Here is a 13,608-nt window from a genome sequence, read left to right on the forward strand (position 1 = left end):
AAAAACAAGTGCGAGTGGTCTGCACCGGAAACAACTTGCACAAATTAAGCACTGTGCACTAATTCTGTCACGAGAACGTCACATGCTATCCACCTTTTATGAATCATAAAGTGTGATCGACAACTCTCTCAGGGATCAAAGCCCAGTTTGGTCCGATGTATTTTCAAATCGAGAATCTCAGTACTGGTCACAACGCAACGAACGGTAATCTTGTGCCCTATCCGGAAATGATGCTCAACAACTAACATGATGCCTTGGAATGTGCGGTGGGAGCAAGAATGGGGTGATTTCTGATAGGGCAATGATGCTGTGACTGCTGATAGGCGGGTGCGACAGATTAGGGAGGGAAAGTTAATTTCTCATCTCAAGAGAATGTTTAACTCGGATTAAATATTTCGTGTTCCGCTTGAGCTGCTGTAGACCCAGAACGCAGCTCAGGTATTGTAAGTGTGTGTGTGTTCAGGATGGGGGGTGGAAGGCTGCTGCCGAGAGGAAGTGTTTGTGGATTGCCTCTTCGCACACCTTGCCTTTCAACAGACTTGTGTTCCAAATGTCGCTCCTCTCGCCACTGAAGCCCTGTGTGTATTGCAGCCACCAAGACCGCTTCTGGTGTTAATTCGGGACGTTTGACACGGTTTACAATGACTACAGGGCCCCTCCTGTCAGTGTTCAGCCCATAACGCCCAGCCCCCATTCGCTCCACCTTAATCCCTCTTCTTGACTTCTCTGTGTTATTACGCATCACGTAAATCTCGACGACGCATTCACTGTAGTCTGTCCCCACCCCAGTCTCACGCATTGTGCCAGGGGGCAGTGGATGTCCTCTGGACAAGGGGTCGTGGCTGTGAAAGGGAGTCGATGGTGTAAGAGGGACAGGCTAGAGATTGGCTTCGGGGACAGATCCCAAGGAAGGATCCCCTGGGGCATGGGGCATCTCTCAGGAGTGACTCTGCGTTTGGGTAGTAGCTGAGTAGTTTTTCGGTCGGGGGTGGAGCGTATATTGGGTGCGTGCATGCTGTTGGTCTAGGGGTGACGTGAAAGTGGTGACTCCTGGGGTGCACGGATTATAGCGGCCCTAGTGCTGTACAGCCAGGGGTTGGATGGGTGGATCTGAAGTTGAGGGAACTTCACATGATTTCTGATGTGGGGCAGGCGACGACTTCACAGGAAAACGGAAGGGGGCGGAAGGCGAGGGTGATGGGCAGGTATTTTTCAGGTCTACCTCCGCTGCATTCTTTAAAGCAAGGCAAGGGTTAACCATCTGTGGGTGTGGGGGTAGTTTTCCCGAGCACCGCAGTTTAATATTAACCTTCTCCACACTTCTCACCGGGCAGAATAAGCACAATGTCTCTCTTCAGTCACCTGTAAGTATCTGGGGTTTCTCATGGGGATTTGAAATAGATGTTGTCTTCTGTCTGTGAGAGATATTCACATGGTGTTTGGGGCACCCTCCCCTTGGGGACTGATAGCACCGAAGGGCGATCAAGGCAGAGGCGGTCCCTGAGAAACCCAGTGGTCGAGAGGCAAGTCCTTGCACGGAGTCAGTCGAGACGTCCCACGCAGTCACTGTAAAGTTCCTTCAGTTTTTTCTTGCAAGTCTGACATAAACCTGCGTTTGTTAATCTTTTTGGCGTTTCCACACTGATGCGACCTATATAAGGTTACATTATTAACATTTTCGTGAAGTAAAAATGTGTCTGCTTTTCTGCTGTGTTCACTCTCTGGACGTCTTGGACTAGGCAGCGTTCTCAGACACTGTCTCTTTAGGCGTCTCTATCTGAGTCCTTGGGTTGTCTCAGAAACACTCATCAGTATGTATTGGAAATAGTGATGGGTGCTTCAGACACAGTGGTCCTCTGGATGTCACATTCACTGACTGAGTCCTCTGGGTGTCTCCCTCTCAGGCCCTATCCTTGTGTTTCAGACTCAGGCCCTCATTCCGACCCTGGCGCTCATAGACCACCAGGGCCGCGGGTGACGGAAGCACCGCCAACAGGCTGGCGGTGCTTCCTTGCCCATTCTGACCGCGGCGGTAAAGCAGCGGTCAGAAAACCGGGTCTGGCGGTTTCCTGCCGGATTTCCCCCGGCTGGGCGAATCCACCATGGCGGCGCTGCAAGCAGCGCCGCCATGGGGATTCTGACCCCCTTACCGCCAGCCTATTTCAGACATAGTCCTCCAGGTGACTCAGTCTCTGGCTGTCTCAGTCTGAGTCATCGGGGTACATCTCAGATACAATCTCCTGGGAGTTGTCAGAAACAGTCCTTAGTGTGTCAGACACTTATAAGGTGCCTTGGAAACAGTCCTGCGTGTTTCATAAATAAACTTCCTCTGGGTGTGTTCACTCCCAGACACAGGATGACTGAGACACAGTCCTCTGGCTACCTCAAACATAGGGTCTATTGGTGTGTCAGTCTCAGTCCTCTGGGTGTCTCAGACACAAATATCATGTTTTTTCAGGCAAAACTTCCCTCTGGATGTCTTGCTCACAGGCACAGTTCTCCCGGTGTCTCAGACAGAGAGCCTGCTTACGAGTTAGGTGGTCGGAAAACCCGACCGCCAGACCTGTGGTGAGGAGTACGCTGCGGTTTCTGCCAGTCAGCCCAGTGGAAAACGTGCAGTGACATTGGACTCAGCTCCACATGGATCCGAGTCCAATGCCATTGCATTGGTGGACCGACCAGCACTCTCGGAATGTGCACTGCTGAGCAGACAGTGAGCATTCTGAGGGTGCTGGGGAAGGGGGCCCCTGCACTGCCTATGGCAATGTTGTAGGCAGTGCAGATGCCCCCGCCATCCTTTTCATGGCAGTTGAGCTGCCATGAAAAGGCTGGCAGTGAACATGGTTGTAATCAGTAGGGCGGCGCTGACTTCAGCGACGCCCTGGTTGATCAAAACCAAGAATGCCGTCAGCCCATTGAGATCAGAGATCCTGGTAGAGACGGTGGTCTCCTTGCGGTGCTACCGCCAGGGCGTAATGTCAGCTTGATGGCGGGTGGAAATCGTAATCCGCCAGGGAAGCACTGCATGCAGCGCTGCCCTACGGATTACAACCTCGTTCTCTACCAGCCTGTTTATGGCAGTTTCACCGCCATGAAAAGGTTGGCGGAGACCAGGTGCAAGCAACCTCGGGGGGGGCTGCACTGCCCAATGCCTCGGCATGGGCAGTGCAGGGGTCCTCCTTTCCAGCACCCTCGCAATGTTTACTGTTTGCTGTACCAACTGTTTCCGGCTAGGCTGAAAGGTGCTGGAAAGGAGGAAACCGATGTTTCCGCCTGTTAGCCTGGGAGGAAACCGAGGTTTACGCCTGTTAGCCTGGTGGAAAACATTTAATAGGTCCGGTGGAGTGGTCGCCACTACGCTGGTGGCCATCCTGTTGGGAGTTTGGCTGATGGGCTTTCCCGTCTGCCAGACTCAAAATGAGGCCCTCATTGTCTTGCACCTAAGATGATACCTCCATAGTGCTTTATCACGAACATGCCCTGACGAAGGCCCAGGACCATGCTCCTGGAAGTTAAAATATTTTTTCTTACTTCCAGCAGGTATTCTTTTTGGATGGGCCGAAACATGTTGGCATCGACAGCTGTGGAGGTGTGGTAAATCCTAAAAAGTCCCTGACATCCCTCTTAGCTTGCTCCTGGGATTGGAGCAACTAGTTTTAATACTACCCTGTCCAATCCAACTAACAAAGGAGATATCCAGGATATGCACAGAGGAAGTTTTATTCTTTTAAGAGCAGGTTCCATATGTTTACTAGGACATGCCTTATTCTGAGCTCCCTTTCCCAGCAAAAACATTTTCGGGTTAAGGTGCAGGCAGGCAGGTTATTATCATGTTAACCCAATGGGGTTGACTGGTCAAGGATGAAGCATGTCACAATCACGTGGGTGAGGCCTCTCCGTCCACGAACAACACATGTCCATTTAGGGGGAAGAGTAGAGAATTTGGAAATAAGATATCACAATTTATTTTTTGGAATTTAAGAGATTGAATCAGAAACTTGCCCTGCTTTTGTGTGTGGCTTAAGTATCACATTAGGATGCAGTGGGGCGGGTTTATTTCGCCTACCTCTCTCTTTTTGTGGTCTTATTAGGGCTATAGGCCCTTATTTAGAATTCAGGATTCTCTGTCAAAACGTGGCAGATATCCCGTCTGCTGTATTTAGAGTGTTGTTGACTATAACAAATGGGAGACATCTGCCGTGTGTTTGAGGTACTCCCTGTTAGTCAAATTCTAAATATGGTCCATAGTTCTGCAGGATCTACAGAGCTACAACTGAGAATCAAACTTGCCTAAGCAGATGAATTGAGGTAAAAAGCAAATGCCCCGGTGCATCTCTGGCCTGTTGTCACTGGTCTGTTGGTAATAGGTAGAGCTTGAATATTCTATATGTAGATTTATCCAAGCTCCCTTGAAATCTAGCAGCAATGTCTGACAAGGCACACCAGTCTTCCTAATCTCTTTAGTTTACCTATTGTAGAAGGATTTAAACAGCAGTGCTTTAGCTGAAACTGATGTGGCCTGGATCGCGTGGGGTGCAAAGTACCACAGTAGTACAAGATCACGTACTTCAAGGGTTGTCCTTCTTGAATATGATATTAAGAATAAACACCCCTCTAATGTCTCTAACAAGGATAACCCAGTAAAAATAAACTAAACACTAGATATGATCCCAAACAGTTTAGAAGTCAAAGAGAAAGTAACCAGACTATTAGACACCATGAGGTCCACCACAGGATTTGCGGTAGTGATAAACTGCCTGACATGAAGTGCCACCTACACTTCTCACAGGGTAACCAATGCTTTTCCATGTAGTGATCTAAGCATCCCTCCACACTATAAGAAACTGGGCCTCAGATAAAATGAATGCTAGAAAGGAAGGACCTGTTTCACCGATTAAGGGCATGTAATTAGCAAAGTGTTCTTAAACTGATTTGCTGCTTTTGAACAGACATTGATCAAGCAATACTGTGATTTCCCCTGAATACCGTCATGTTACAGAATGTTGCACCAAACTCCAAAGCCTATGGATGTGTACTTTTTTCCTGCCTGGTGCTTAACAAAAGTACCCTCAATTTTAAAAAGTATGTATACTCTTATCTGATGCTTATCAAAAAACATGAAATGTGCATAAGAACATTTCCCGCACATACTAAGTGGTACTTGGCCACTACAATTAAATGAAATTGTCTAGAAGATTTCACACTGAGGGCCTCATTATGGGTGTGGTGGTCTTCCCACACTCGCGGTGGCGGTCGGAACTGCCGCTGTACTGACAGTCCGACCACCACATTAAAACTCCGGGGGTCAGACCGCCAGCACCCCCAGGATCTATATCCCGGCGGCCTGGTGGTGGTGGAGATCATAATCCGCATGGATAGCGCTGCATGCAGGTCTGCCCTGTGGATTATGACCTTGTTCTTCGCCAGCCTTTTCATGGCAATAACACTGGCAGTGACATAGGAAGTGCATGGGTCCCCCTGCCCAGCACCATTGCAGTGTTCACTCTGCTTTGCAGACAGTGAACATTGCGAGGGTGCTGGTGCACTTGGGACTACAGCATTGCCGCCGGCTCAATTACGAGCCGGAGAGAATGCTGTAGCCTGTTTTCCTCTAGGCCGGCGGGGGGAAACTGAGGTTTCCGCCCACCGACCTAGTGGTATACTCTTATTAACTCCCGCAGGGTGGTCACTACGAAGGTGGCGACCACCCTGTTGGGATTTTGGCGGTCGGGCTTTCCCGTCGGCCAAACTCTTAATCAGGCCCTGACTGTCTATATATCATCGATAGCCTCTACGACTTCAACCGTATTAGAATGAGAACATTGGATACCTCATGTACCAAAATCCTTCCTGAGCAGGCTAGCAGATAAAAAAAAAATACAATTAGCAACATCCAATGAAGGTGCTGCCAGATCCTGAATACTCCTCAAGATTTGCTAGGATCACTCCATGACAGTAATGCTCCCAAAGGATAAAATCTATTACAAAAATGATTGTCAATTTGAACAAAAACTATTACATACTGACAATCTTGCAGACACAGTGGGGATCATTACGAGCCTGGCAGTCACTAGACCACCAGACTCATGTATTGCGGTCAGACCGCTGCCCGTGCAAGTTATCTGAGCGCCACGTTACAACCCTGGCAGTCGGGCCGCCAGGGAACTGTCAGCTCTTCCAGGATCGGAGATCCTGGTGGTCTGGAAAAAGTGGTGGTCCTAATCCGCCAGGGCAGTGCTGCCCTGGAGATTACGACACCCTTCTCCACCAACGATTTTATGGCGGTACCACGAAAATGCTGGCAGAGAACGGGTGCAGACGGCTCCAGGGAGGCCCCTGCACTGCCCATGCACCTAGCAGTGCAGCCAACCCCCCCCCCCGGCCAGCATCATTGCAATGTTCACTCTCTGATTTGCAGAGAGTAAACATTGCAAGGGTGCTGGTGCGCCCTGCAGGCTACAGCATTGCTGCAGGCTCAGTTATGAGCTTGAAACTCTTATTAACTCTAGCGGGGAGGTCGCCACGTAGGCGGTGGCCACCCTCTCGGGAGTTTGGCAGAGACTCAAAATCGGGCCCAGTATTCTTAACCTACCTTGACAGTTTTAAACATAGATTTGGGTATTATCTTCAGTGTTGGGAAAGAATATTGTATGTTAATTATCACTATACGAAAATATAGTTAGTGAAACATTTTGATGTCAAAAATATGTGGATATAAATATCAAATATGAGAATATTGTTTTTAGTGTTGGTTTTAATATCATTGTTAAATATATGGTTTACTAGAATATCATTGGATAGAATGTCATTTTATACATTATTTATATTAAATTGTTGTAACTTTTTACATTTATTTTATGGTGTTAATTTAAAAATAGATAGATTTTATGTAAATTTGTTTTTAAAAGTAATTGTAATGTTTATTATATTTAATTTTTAAATTAATTTTTTTAACAGTTTTGAAATTAAAATATATGTTTAATAAAACTTTTAGTAGCAGGATGCTGGCTTTAGAGGGGAAAAGGATGGGGACATTTTTAAAGTATATCTGTTGAAATTTTTATTTTTTACATTTAAATTGCAATTGTTTATTGGCAATTTTACACATTTTACATTAAAAAAAATATTTAAGCTTTGAAATGGGTTTTGTTGTTTTTGATAGTGGGCCTTAATACGAGTCTGGCAGTCAACAGACCGCCAGACTCGCGGTGGCAGTTGGACCACCGTGGTTGTGGCGGTCCTACTGCCACATTACGAGGTTGGCAGGCAGACCTGCCAACCTACCGCTGTCTCTGCCAGGATCTCCGATAGGATAATGGCTGTGCAAGTTCTAATCATCCAGGGCTGGGTTGAAGTCAGCGCCACCCTGCTGATTACAACCTTGTTCTCCGCTAGCCTTTTCATGGCGGTTCAACCGACATGAAAAGGCTGGTGGAAAAAAAGTGCAGGGGCCCCCTGCCCAGCACCCTCAAAATCTGCAGTGTCTGCACAGCAGACAGTACACTTTTCGAGGGTGCTAGTGCTCCCTACTTGCAGCAGTATTGTCAGCCCATTGGAAAAGTCATAATAGGGCGGGTGGGGAGACTGCCACCTCGGCTGTGGTCTGCTCACTACAGTCTGGCGGTCAGGCAAGCCAACCACCAAACTGGTAATCAGGCTCTATGTTTCAATTTTTTCAATTGCTTTTAATAATATAATTTAAGATACAAATGAATGAATACAATTTTATATAATCTTAAAATTTTAAAATATTTTTGGAGTTAATTTGTTTCGTGTTATGTTGAGTTATTTTATATATGTTTTGTGTTAATGTTACATAAAATTCTAATATTTTATAAATGTAATTAGGTATTTTTTTTAAATGTATTTAAGTTTAATTTCAAACACAAAATTAAGCTAAAAGGTTTTAGTTATTACTTTGTCATTTTACATTCAAAGTTGTTTTGAGAATTTTTGAAATGTGTATTTAAAAAATATTTTAAACTACATTTTATATTATCTGATTAAATTTTTTATTAGTTTTAATAAAAGTTTTAATAAGATTTGTAATAGTGGGATATTGGGGTTATAAGCGAATAGAGTGGAGATGTTTGTGAAGTATATATTTTTATATCTAATTTCATTTTTAGATTGCAATTGTACATATTTAAATTGTACATTTTAAGTTGAAAGTGTTTCATTTTAAAATACAAACTTTAATATTAAAATAGTTATTTTTGTATGTGATAATTTTTTAATTGTTTAAAATAATTTAAATTAACATACGATAAAATTATTAAAATGAAAATTAACTTTACGTTGGTAAAAGTAGTTATGTTTTAAGCCTTTGTAGTTAAAATATATATCATATATACACACACATATATAAAATGATAATTTGTAATTATAGTCAATTGTAGTGTACAGTTATTTATGTATTTAAAAATAATTCATGTTTTAAAAAAGATAATTGAGAAGTTTGTTATTCATTTGCAATTTTCATAATATTTAAACAAATTGTAAAGTTGTGTTAGAAATGTGATGTGTAGTTTAAGAATATCAAACTATATTATTATTGTGTTTGATTTAATCATATTTAGTTTTTTTAATGCTTGATTTCCTTCTTTTTAAATTTTGAGTATGTATGTGTTTATGTTTTATTTATTATTGGGTTATGTTTAATTTATAAAGTCGTTTTGTAAATTGCCAATATTTACTGTTTTTTAATCATTTTTAAATATTTTCTAAAATGTTGTATATTATTGTGGGAGTTGAAAGTCTGATTCCTTTACTGTCCAACACCTTCCTTTAAATGGTTTAGATTGGTTGTCGGAACAGTAAATGTGACCTCTTTAGTGTCCGACACCTTTCCCAAAATGGTTTATATTGGAGTGGGAATAATACATTCGCCCCATGTAGTATCCCGTAACTTCCTCCACATTTTGTGGGTTGGACTGGGAATAGTTAATGTGCCCCCTTTAGTGTCCAACAACTTTGGCAGTTTGGTTTAGATTGGAGTGAGAATAATGAATCTGACCCCTTTAGTGTCCACCTTCTTCCCCATAGTGGTTTAGATTGGTGTGGGAATACTAAATGTGACTTCTTTAGTGTCAACAACTTCTCCAAAATAGTTATGATTGGAGAAGAAATATTAAATTTAATTTCTTTAGTATCTAACAGTCTCTTTAATATGATTTAGATTAGAATGGGACTAGTAAATTTATCCCTTTTGGTGTCCACCACATTCCCCATAACGGTTTACATTGGATTGGGAATAGTAAATGTGATCCCTTTGCCCACCGTCCCCAAAATGGTTGAGAATTGAGTGGGAATAGTGATGGTAATCTGACCTCTTAATTAGCCAACATCTTAACCAAGATGGTTTAGATTGGATTGGTAATAGTAGATTTGGCCCCTTTAGTGTCCAACACCGTCCCCAATATGGTTCATATTGGATTGAGAATAGTAAATGCAACCCCTTTAGCGTTCAGCAACTTCACTCATGATTTAGATTGAAGTTGGAATAGTAAATCTGACTCCTTTAGTGTCCAAGGCCTTCCCCAAAGTGGCTTAGGCTGGAGTGGGAATAGTAAATGTGAGCCCTTTAGTGTTCAACAACTTCTCCAAAATAGTTATAATTGAAGTGGAAGTAGTTAATGTGACTTATTTAGTACCCAGCACTTTCCCAAATATGGTTAAGATCGGAGTGGGAATAGTAAGGGCCTCATTATGAGTTTGGCAGTCCCACCACAGGACTTCCAAACTCATCGGGAGGACACCACCGCCATAGCAGTGACGTTCCCCTAGAGTGTATTACAATGTTCCTACCGGGCTGACCGGGGGGGACACTGTAATACCTGTTCCTGCTGAGCTGACCAGTGGGAGCAGTGTTAGGATATTGGCTTTGGCTCTCTTTTGGGAGCCAAGGCCAGTATCCTAACACTCCACCACCTCGGAATGTGCACTATCTGCAAAGCAGACAGTGGGCATTCTGACAGTACTGGGAAGGGGGGCCCTGCAAAGCCCACAATATGGTTGTGGGCAGTGCACTGGCCCCTCTGTTGCCCCCTGCCCTTCCTTTCCGCCAGCCTTTTCATGGCGGCCTCCCCGCCATGAAAAGGCTGGTGGAAAGAGGGGTTGTAATGAGCAAGGCAGCACTGAGTTTAGCACTACCATGACTGGTTGCAAGTCTGACCACTTTCATGCCGTCGGGAGCCATGTTCCCAGTGGGGACTGTGGTTCTTTGGTGACCAGAGTCTTAATTTGGGGGTCGGACTGCCAAAGCCATGACTGTCAAACTCGTAATAAGACCCTAAGGGGGTCATTCTGACCCTGGCGGCCGGTGACCGCCAGGGTCACCGACCACGGGAGCACCGCCAACAGGCTGGCGGTGCTCCCAAGGGCATTCTGACCGCGGCGGTTCAGCCGCGGTCAGAAAGGGTAAACCGGCGGTCTCCCGCCGGTTTACCGCTGCCCCATTGAATCCTCCATGGCGGCGGAGCGCGCTCCGCCACCATGGGGATTCAGACACCCCCTACCGCCATCCTGTTCATGGCGGGAAACCCGCCATGAACAGGATGGCGGTAGGGGGTGCCACGGGGCCCCTGGGGGCCCCACAAAGTATTTCAGTGTCTGCTTTGCAGACACTGAAATACGCGACGGGTGCAACTGCACCCGTCGCACCCCTGCAACTACGCCGGCTCAATTCTGAGCCGGCGTCCTCGTTGCAGGGGCATTTCCACTGGGCCGGCGGGCGCTCTTTTGGAGAGCACCCGCCGGCCCAGCGGAAATGTAAGAATGGCCGCCGCGGTCTTTTGACCGCGGTGCGGTCATTTGTCGGCGGTCCGCCAAGGTCAGAATCAGGGCCTAAATCCCAACCATTTAGAGGGTGGTTACAAGTTTGGTGGTTGGAAAAATTCGACCACCAAACTCCAGATGAGGAGACCCCCATGGTTCTGGCGGGCTTCCCACTGGCCCCATTACAAGTTTTCTGCAAAGCCGACAGTGCACATTTCGAGGGTGCTGAGCAGGGGGACCCATGGGCATGGGCAGTGCAAGGGCTTCCCTGTGGCCCCCTGCACTGTTTTTCTGCCAGCCTTTCCATAGAGGGGTGCCTGCCATGGATAGGCTGGCAGAAACAGGAGTTTTGGTCAGCACTGCGGTGCTGAGTTCAGGTGCGCTGTGGTTCATCACAAGTCCGCCTGCCGTCAGTTATCGGGAACCTTGTTCTCATCGGTGGCTGCGGTCCGTAATATGGCAGTTATACCATCTGGAGTGTAGCAGACTGACTGTCACTGCGAGGTTGGTGGTCTCAAAACCACCAGCCTCGTAATGAGGGCCTATGTCTCAATTCGTTAGGCAGAAGTGCATATATTAGGGGTATGTTAGTGTTATCATAGTCACTGTGTATGGTTTTTACATGTGTGAATATTGGAGCATTCATTTTAAAAGTTCCATCCATCAACATATTTCACTTTGACTTAGTATTTGGAGATTGCTTTCAGTTACAAGTATGATTATTCTTCTCCTGTTATTATGACTGTTGTGTAGGAGGAAGGGTTCATCTTTATGTGTAGGTGTTTCAGAATCTGTATGTCTTGGTATCATCCAGGGGCAGCACATGTTTGACTTGTGGCTTTCTTGGTATGTGATAATAGTCTTTTTAAAGTACAAATTTATGGCCTGATTATGAGTTTGGAGGTCTGACGATGTTCCCGCCGGGCTGGACGGCGGAAACAGTGCGGCAGCATTGGCTCGAAGCGAGAGCCAAGGTCAATGCCGCTGCACTGTTGGCGCCGTCAGCATATTCGGATTGCGCACTGTTGCCATTGCAGACAGTGCGCATTCCGACTGTGCTGACAAGGGGTCCTCTGTACTCCCCATTACATGGGCATGGGTGATCCATGGTCCTGGCAGTGGCGGAGCTCTTATGGTAGTTCGACCACCAGCTTCCAAATCTAGAGGTTGGACCTCCAAGAATGCGGATGTCGGACCATCACCACGGGTACAGCGGTCTTAGGACTGGCATACTCGTAATCAAGCCCTTACTTTTCCATTTTTAGTAGTGGACTCCAGGAAACTAGTGCTTACTTCTTTTAAATCTTGAAGTACACACCTTACTTCTATCTCTGTTACATTTGCATAATATTTCAGACATTTCCAATCCACGTTTCTCGAAATGGAGCCAGCGGCAATGCTTTCACCTTCAGGGTGCACCAGCACCCTCTCAATGTTCAAAGTCCGCACAGCAGATAGTGTTGATTGCAAGGGTGCTGGGCAGGGAGACCCCTACACTGCCCATGCCAAGTTCATGGGCATTGCAGGCCCCACGTAGTCCCCTGCACCTGTTCTTCGCCAAGCTTTTCATGGAGGTGAAACTGCCATGAAAAGCCTGGCGGAGAACGCGGTCATAATCTGCAGGGCATCGCTGCATGCAGCATTGACCTGGCAGATTGTGACTTCCACCCACCGTCAACCCATCAGGATTATCAATCCCGGCGGAGACACTGCCAGTCTCACTGCCAGGGTCTTAATGTGGAGGTCTGACCGCCACAGCAGTGGCAGTCCTGACCACCACTGCAAGGCTGGTAGTCTTAAGACTGCCAGCCTCGTAATGAGGCCCTTAGTTTTCTTCAGTTTGTCTTTAATTTAGTTGAGATTTGCTTCAGGTAGGTCTTCCTTGTGTGTGTTGACAAAATGTTTGTTTTAGTTTTATGTTATAATACAGGTATTGTTAGTTCTGGAGGGTGGTGGGGTTTTACATTTAAGTTTAACGCATTGGGGTAGTTATATTTTTATAACTGTATTTATGTTAATTACATGCAAGGAGTCTTTGTGTTGGTTTCTGAGGTGGAGTTGGAGGTTTTAGTGTCCAATACTTTGTCTTTGAAGAAGTGTTATAGTGGTTTAGTTTTACATTTCTATTAGATTACATTGCAGTTTAGTTATTTTTTAAACTTACTTGTGAAAGTGGTTTGTTATTTTGTTGCAGTCTTCCTTCGGGCTATTCTTCGTGCAGTCATGCAGAGTGTCCCTTTCTTGTAGTTAAACAATGATTCTTTCCTGTGAAATTAATCAAGTTTTGTGCTTTTATACTATTCACTGAATTAGGTTTATAATACTATTGGTTAGTTTCTTTTATAGAAAATAGTATTGACTATATTGTGTCATTCAATTTTTTTTCAGTTATCTCTTTTTTTGGTGAACGTCAATTAGTGTTTCGGTTTTACTTTTACAAATGTGTATTTGTTGTATTATTAATATATTTTAAATCTTCTGTGTTCTGTAATATTTAGTTTCTTGTAATACTGTTTCATTTGTTTAAATGTGTTTCTTTGTAATGTATTATGTATTATGACTGGGTATAGTTTCATATTTGAATAATCTTATGTTTGTGGCCTAACTGTGTTATTTATTTTTTGGTATTCTTTGTTTATTGATTTTTATATTTATCTTATTTAAAATAGGAGTTTATGATTTTTTTATATGAGCTTTTGATTAGATGCTGTGATATTATTGTAGTTAATATTGTGTGTTTTGATATTTTTTATGCGGATATATTTAAATAGTATACGATTTTTGGTGTTTTGACATTTGTGTGTTTGATATTGTTAAATGTAGATATTTTTC

At 44.7% G+C, this 13,608-nt stretch overlaps 1 protein-coding gene across 1 annotated transcript in view; it reads left to right on the forward strand.

Annotated features, from left to right (window-relative positions):
• Positions 1–1,226: 1,226 nt before the first annotated feature.
• LOC138283644 (kinesin-like protein KIF12) overlaps positions 1,227–13,608 on the forward strand; it is a 369,377-nt gene continuing 356,995 nt past the window's right edge. Inside the window, exon 1 of the mRNA XM_069221580.1 lies at positions 1,227–1,364. Coding sequence (XP_069077681.1) covers positions 1,345–1,364 — 20 coding nt within the window. The 5' untranslated portion in view covers positions 1,227–1,344. The remainder of the gene's footprint in view (positions 1,365–13,608) is intronic.

The sequence above is a fragment of the Pleurodeles waltl genome, chromosome 3_1 (genome assembly GCF_031143425.1).
Source record: "Pleurodeles waltl isolate 20211129_DDA chromosome 3_1, aPleWal1.hap1.20221129, whole genome shotgun sequence".
Lineage (NCBI taxonomy): Eukaryota > Metazoa > Chordata > Amphibia > Caudata > Salamandridae > Pleurodeles > Pleurodeles waltl.